This window comes from Enhydra lutris, unplaced genomic scaffold (genome assembly GCF_002288905.1).
Source record: "Enhydra lutris kenyoni isolate GAN:26980312 unplaced genomic scaffold, ASM228890v2 scaffoldscaffold14, whole genome shotgun sequence".
NCBI lineage: Eukaryota > Metazoa > Chordata > Mammalia > Carnivora > Mustelidae > Enhydra > Enhydra lutris.
Window position 1 is genome coordinate 9,073,110 of NW_019154098.1, and position 7,402 is coordinate 9,080,511.

The following is a 7,402-nucleotide window of genomic DNA, read 5'->3' on the forward strand; positions in this document are numbered from 1 at the left end:
CTTTCAAGGCCTCAAGGTTCATCCGTGGTGGGAAGTGTTAAACCTCTGGAGTCCTGGATCCCTGCCCAGCCTGACTCAGTAGGCCTGGGGAGCCTGGGATTGCTTTTTGTAGGGAGTACTTGGGGATCCTCGAGACTGGGCCTGATTGGGGTGGGATCCTATGGAGATTAAGCTGGGGGGTGTGATTTACGGCTTTATGAGACCAGCGATACACTCTGAGGGTTGAAAGACAAGATGTAGGCAAACAGGAAATCATCTTTGGACACCTTAAGGGGAAGAGGCATATCTGGAGGGTCACCCCAGAGCATGGGACACTCCTTTCACTATCCTGTCCTACAGCAACAACATGAGAATCCCAGCCCATGATCTCTGTTCCTGGTGTGATGATCGGCCACCCAGTGAATCTGTGAATGGACCCCAGGACTCTGGTGGCTCCAGCTGGAAGCAAGCTTAGGAGTCAAGTCCAGTCTCCTCAGTTTTAAAACCAGATAACAAGCACTGAGAAGGCGAGCAACCAGGCCAGTCCACCATCTGCCCCAATGACAGAGTGACACATCCTTGCTCTTTCAGAATATTCCTCCACCCTCCCCCCCGCCAGACCCACCCTGACCTGGGCAGGCTCATAGAACATGCCTCTTCTCTCGCCTCCAAGGCTAAATGCAGGATTCCCAGAAGGGCAAGGCTGGACCCCTCCCTTCCTCTTCTTTGGGCCCCAGACTCTCATTTCCTCTCACTCCCCTTGCCCACCCCTACTGGGCCTTAGCAGTCCCATAGTCGATGTCCCAAGCCTGGACTTCCCTCCAGGCTGATGGCCTTGGGGTGGGTGGGCACAGATAATATCACATCCCCTGGAATGTCCATTATTCATGCTTTGAGAGGCACAGTTCCTTCTCCGAGTCTGTTTCTCCTTCCTCCTCCACCTCCCCCTTTCACAGAGAAGCACAGGAAGACAGTTGGCAGATGAGCAGAACATCAAGGCTAGCGGAGAGACAGGGGTGATTTTTGAATTCAGGTGTGTGTTAAGAATCACCAAGGTGTCAGTTAATGTGCATGTACCTGGGGTCTCTCCCCAGGAAATCAGGTTCAGAGCCCCAGAATTGGTGTTTTTCTCCTGAACCCCTCTGAGCTTCCTTTTGGATTCCTCAACATGCTCCTCTCTGCTAGCATAAAAGTCTATCTCCAACACATGAGCCATTCTTGAGAGTAGGACAGAGATGACCATTTATCACCATGTCTCTAGAAATAGGAAGGGGCTGAGTGCACAGCAAGACTGTGAGCATCCATGGAGTGAGTAAGTGGATGGGCTATCAGCATCAAGGGATTCAAGGTTGTAAGACACAAGTCTCAACTACCAACACCATAATTCATCAGCACCACCACCATCAGCACCATCATCAAGACCACCGTCGTCTTTACCAACTTCACCCCACCACAACCATCACCATCACCATCATCTCCATCTTCATCACCATCCCCACCATGACCATCTTCATCACCACCACCACCATCATCACTATCATCACCATTAGCCCAACCACCACCATCACCACCACGACCACCACCACCACCACCAACACCATCACCATCACCATCACCACCATCACCATCATTACCACTATCATCACCAACACCATCACTGTCAACATCACCATCACCATCATCGTCACCATCATCACATTCATCACCATCACCATCATCATCATCACCATCATCACCAACACCATCACTGTTACCATCATCATCATCATCACCATCATCACCATCTTCACCATCATCACCATCATCAATCACCATCTTTACCATCATCACCATCATCACTACCAATATTACCACTATCATCACCATCACCACCACCACCATCATTATCCCCAACTTCATCATCATCACCTTCATCACAGCACCACCATCAATCAGCTCCATCCTCCTCATCACAGCCACCACTAGTATTTCTCTCTCCTATATGATAATCCAAATATGTTCCTTGACTCCCTCAAACTGTACTGGAAAGCTTGCCAGGATGGGGAAATCTTGGGAGCTTTAAGAGACCAACTCAGCCCTGAGCCCTATACGGCCCACAGGTAAGTCTGCCCCTCCTCTCGCCCACCTGCTGCTGAGTCTGGGGTCTTTCTGAACCTCTGCTCATTTGTTCAGACCTGGCACTTGTTGGTGGCCAATGCTTCCTCTCAAGCTGGGATGTGAATCATGTCCCCACCTCCCTTTGCATGTGCTGGGGGTTCGTGTGCTTTATCTCTGTTTCATTCTTTAATCTTGTCAGTAACCCAAGGAAACAAGTACTAATATTACATCTTTTCACAGATAAAGAGACTGGCTTGGTGGAGGTGCTGGGATTAGAGCACTTTATATCTTCCTCTCTCCACTTATTAAAATCCATCTATGCACAATTGCGTCTTCCCAGGCCAACAGTATCTAGTAAAACACAAGATGAACCATATATGGAATTTTATATTTTCTAGCAGCTGCACTGAAAACCAATAAGAAACTAGTGGAAGTTTAACATTCTATTTGTTTAACCCAAAGTATTGAAAATGTTCTTGTTTCAACATGGAGCCAATAGAAAAATTTACAGTGAGCATGTCATGTTCTTGTGCTCATACCGAGTCTGAAATCTGATGCGTGTTCTCCATCTCACATGGGATGAGCCACATTTCTGGCACTTGGTGGCCTCACACAGTGAGTGGCCACGTTGGACGGTGGCGGGAGAAGGATGCTGCCTGCTTCTTGGGTGTGGTTTTCAAGTGAGCTGATAGATACAGGTGCGTAGGACACTGTGAGCATTTACAGAGTGATTGCTTTCATTATCATCAGTGTTTCTGAGACCTGGGGAGCTCCAGAGGTGTTGAATGAATGTACCATGTGCTGAAGCCTTGCTCTTAGATATTCGCAGCATTCTGTGGTTCTTGCTCAAAACTTCCTTCCTTGCTTTGCTTTCCTGGCTGTTGTTGGCAAGGCTCCCAGCCCCTGTTGGGACCCCCGCCTGGGCCATTCCTGTCTTACTTTCCTTGCTCCCATACAGAAACCCATGTGTGGAGCGCCCCCTCCCAGCTGCCCAGAGAGATGGCTGAGGCTTCTGGGAGGAACCCCGGGCACAAATCCTTGTACAAAGCCAAAGGCTGCTTCCTGGCATTTGGCTGCTTTGCTGGCATGGGGCAGGGGCCTTTTCTAAATGCTGGGGGTGGTGAGTCTGCTGACGGGCCAGAGGTACTGCCCCGCCCCTGGCCAGGATCAGGTTCTCCAAGGAGCACTGCTCCCATCCCCATTCCAGATGCTGAGGCTCTGCCAAGCCCCGTGCCAGGTGGGAAATGCCTGCCCGTGCTGCACTCACTCCAGCAGCCCAGACAAGCGGCGAGTGGGAGGGGCTGCCACTGTGAGCAGAGCAGCGAAGCTGCAGGAAGAGGCTCCAAGCAGGGGCCCGGGGTGGGGGGCAGATTTGAAATGCTGGCTCGGGTCCAAAGTTATGGACAAGCGATGTAAAGAAGGCGTGTCACTTCTGTTCTCACATTTTTAAAAGGGACATGCCGCATCCTGGGCCGCAGTGCCCGGTGGTTGGTCCTAGGAGCGGAAAATGAGCGTGCACCCCATACCCCACATGCGCATCCATATGTATTCACACACACCAGGCCGATTTGTACACTCAGACAAGCTGAAATCTCAGACACACGTGCACGTGCACACCTGTGCCCATCCCCACGTACATTCACAGGGGAGAAGGGGCGTGGGTCTCCTCCGCACACTATCACAGACCCAATGTGTACCTAGGAATTCCTGGCAAGTAATTTGTTCACCCAGTCCCAGGCTTCTGGGCAGCTTCCCTGACGCAGTCCTGTGGTCATTCCTCAGCCCCAGCAGGGAGCTGGGTAGGACCGAGGTCGTGAGCCCCGATTAACAAGAGAAGACAGAGAGGCCCGGAGTAGTTAAGGGTCCTGCTGAAGCTGGCACAACTAGGGGCCGAGCCTGCACCCAGCCTCTCCCTCCTGGATGACTCCGTCCCTGCTGCCTCACTTCTCCACGCATGGTGGCTATCACCCGTCTCTAGCCCGTACCCTCTGTAGGGGCAGAAACTCTGTGCCTCTCATTTCTCTCAAGTACCTGGACCAGGAAGGCAGCCGGCCGCATGGCAAAGCACGGGACCTAGGTTCAGAGTCAGCTCTGCTGATCACCAGCTGTGCGACCTTGGGCCAATAACTGACCCTCTCTGACTTTCAGTTTGGGCATCTACAAAGAGGGGTCATCACATCCACTCCAGGGTTTTGCGATGAGGATTTCAGGTGTTTGATGAATGCCCATGGCTGTTGGATGATTCAAGGAAGGTCTGGAGCACCTGGCAGGGCATGGGAGATCACCCACTAAAGGTAGCCCCGTTCTCGTGGCACAGGCTGGGTACTCTCCACGTAGGAGGAAGAAGAGAACAAAGAGATGGGAAAACCGGTCGTATCTGTAGTCACCTTTACCACAGATATCACGTTCTCAAGTTGACTGGCTGAGTTTCTGAGCGCACTGCCCTGTCCTCCTCAACGTTTCTCTCCCTGGTTGGCATCTTGCTCCTTCAGTCATAGATTCACTATCCAATAGGGCAAGTCTCCCCTCAGAACGCTATTTCCTCAAGTTTTCTTGGCAATTCCCACAAACCTTGTCTTCCATATGAACCTCTATAATCATTTTTCCATTAAAACCCCACTGGGCCCCTAAGGGAACTTGCATTCCTATTATATACTAGTGAGCAGAGGACAGCTACATATGGAGTTTGGCTAGAAAGCAAAGCCCTGGTCGCCATCTGTCTCCCAGCCCTTGCTGGGAACGTTAGGATGCTCTGAGAGCTCTCATGCTGGGAGCGCCTTAATCTGGATGCAGTGAAGGTGGGGCGTGCTGGGGGCCCAGAGAATGTCCTCTGGGGTGAGGGTTGGCTACACAGAAGAGAGGAGCCTGATCTCCTCCCAGGAACCTCCCCTCCAGCCTGCTGTCCGGATCTGTCCGGGCTCTTGGCTCCCTGGCTACATGGCCTCATGGCTGGGCCCGTGGATCTGGACCCCTCTCTCCCCCGGCACTACCTGCTATGGGAAGTAATGGGCTCCAGGGTACTTGGCTCTGCCATCAACTTCTTTGCTTCTACTCACTCACACTCCTGCTACCCTACCAGTCTCACCTCTCCTCCATCCACCCCTTGTCCTCCCAGCCATAGCAACCCCCCAAAAAGGCTGCTATGGCTCCTCATGGTTGCTGCAGTCTGTAGGAAATGCTCGGTTTCCCCTCAGCTAGGAAAGTTCTAGAAGCAAGAGTGGGATTTGGCAGGGGAAGATCTAAGTTGGAGCCCTGGTCACTTACTCATTGTGAGACCCTGGGTAAGTCCCTTGCTGGCCCCGAGCTTCCATTTCTTTCTTTTATAAAGTGAAGTTAGTATCTCTTTTTGTAGCGTGGCTTGGCACCCATCCTGGGCGGGGACACAAGGCTCAAAGGATTTCACAACAAATCACACAGGTACACTCCCTACCTTCCTTAATCTTACTACAGTGCTTGGAAGAAGCTCTCCCCCACCTCACCCCCAGGTCCAGAGGCAACCGGGCTGCGGTCAGCGGCCAGCTCTTAGCCTCAGATCTGGTTGAATCAGAACCCATGTCTTTGAGCCCGTGGGTGAGTCCCTTTACCCCTGAGCCTCAGCTCCCCCATCCACAAATGGAGCGCATTGATCCCCAAGGAAACCGTCATGGGGAGTTGGTGATGAAAGCTTCTCGCTGCCTCTGGGCACTACTACAGGCAGCAGGCATTGGCCCGGGGCTGTAGGGTCTTGGATTCTGTTCTTCCCTGCTGTCCACCTCCTTTGCACCCTGGGTCTGCCCCATCCCCACGCGAGTAGGCTGGCTGTGTGCCACCACACGTCTTGCTCCCCTGGCCTCTTGGAGGTGCAGACCCCTCCCTTTTCCCTTTGGCGTGCCCTGGGCTAGAGAGAGGAGGGAGAGAGAAACCTCGGGATCCCTTGAAGCAGCAGGTGTCATGTTCAGGGCCCCAAGGCACACGCTTCCTAAGCTGTAGAGGGCTGTGCCAGCCCGAGACACCAGCAGCTGGGGATGGAAAGCACGCCCAGGCAATGTTTGCTTAAGAGAGGCACTTGTGTTGAAAGCTGGCATTTGCCTTCCCAGGCTCTCTGGGTGTTTTCTGACTCCTCTCTCTGTAGTATCCCTAGCACTTGGAGACTCAAGTTCCAGACCTAAGACTTCACAAGTCTCCTGCCAAAGTCTTCAGTTAGTGCTGTGTGGGGAGGAGTGACTGGCCCAAGGTCACACAGCCAACCTGGGCAGAGCTGGGACTGGAGTCCAGGGCCCTGACTTCCTGCTCCAACAAGTGTCTTTCCTCTGAGTTTCAGGGGGGAAAGAAGGGCATGGACCACCTGTTTGCTTGGTCCCCCCACCGAGGGCTTATTCCTCTCCCCATTCCTCCAGGATCAGCCGACCCCACACAGTCCCCCTCCTCCCGCCCTGGGCTTCACTTGCCCTCACACTTCCAGCCCCTCTTGATCTGCCCACCCATGTAGCAGAACTGGCTGGAGAAAGGGATCTGGGTCCCCTCTGCAAGCCCCTGCCGGCAGGACTCACCGTGGCCGGGACGCTGCCCGCGGCTGCTGCTGTCACTGCTGCCAGCGTCCAGGGCAGGAACCACCTCATGCCTGGAAGTCAGGGGCAAAGGCATCTACCAAGCAGCCTCTCCAGGGATCCGGCCGCCTCTCCGGGGAGCTGGGTCGAGAGACTGGCCCAGCCCATCAGGAGCAGCAGATATGCCTCTTCCCACAGCCCTGTGGGGGTTTTATTAAAGCAAGATCTGACGTCAGAGTTAAGGACAAACCCTGCATTTTCCTCTGAAAAAACTTTTCCTGCCTCTCTCCCTTTTTTTTTTTTTTTTCCCTTTCTTCCCTCTGTCCCCACCTCCAGCCCAAGCTTGGCCAGCCTCTCCCGCTCTGACAGCTCTTAAAGGGAAAGTTACAGGGCTATGATTTCACACTGGGGCAGTAAATTCTCAGAGAAGGAGCTGGGGTCATCCTGCCCAGCTATTTCATAAAGTTGGGGAGGGGGAAATCGGGGAGGGCGCAAGGTGGAGGTGGGGATACTGTTACCCTGGGCGGGCGGGGGGCTTTGAACGCGCTCCCAGCGGAGGGAAATGAACTCCCTCCCATTTCTTCAGACTGCTCCTACTTCTGGTTTTCATTTGCCATCATTCACTCTTCTCTCCCTGGCTGCAAGTGAAGGAGGATGGCTTTGAGAGCAGCCATCTAGAGATGATAGGAATTTTCAAATGATCTCAGCTCTGGGGCTTGGGTTCTCATCAGCCCTCCACAACCAACTGAAGCCATGGTGGCCAATTTACAGGTGTCGCCTCTCCCTACCACCAGCCCAAG

At 53.2% G+C, this 7,402-nt stretch overlaps 1 protein-coding gene across 1 annotated transcript in view; it reads right to left on the reverse strand.

Moving 5' to 3' along the window:
* Window positions 1-6,903, reverse strand: part of LOC111146816 (WNT1 inducible signaling pathway protein 1) — a 32,799-nt gene extending 25,896 nt beyond the window's left edge. Inside the window, exon 1 of the mRNA XM_022502512.1 lies at window positions 6,606-6,903. Coding sequence (XP_022358220.1) covers window positions 6,606-6,674 — 69 coding nt within the window. The 5' untranslated portion in view covers window positions 6,675-6,903. The remainder of the gene's footprint in view (window positions 1-6,605) is intronic.
* Between the last annotated feature and the right edge of the window lie 499 nt (window positions 6,904-7,402).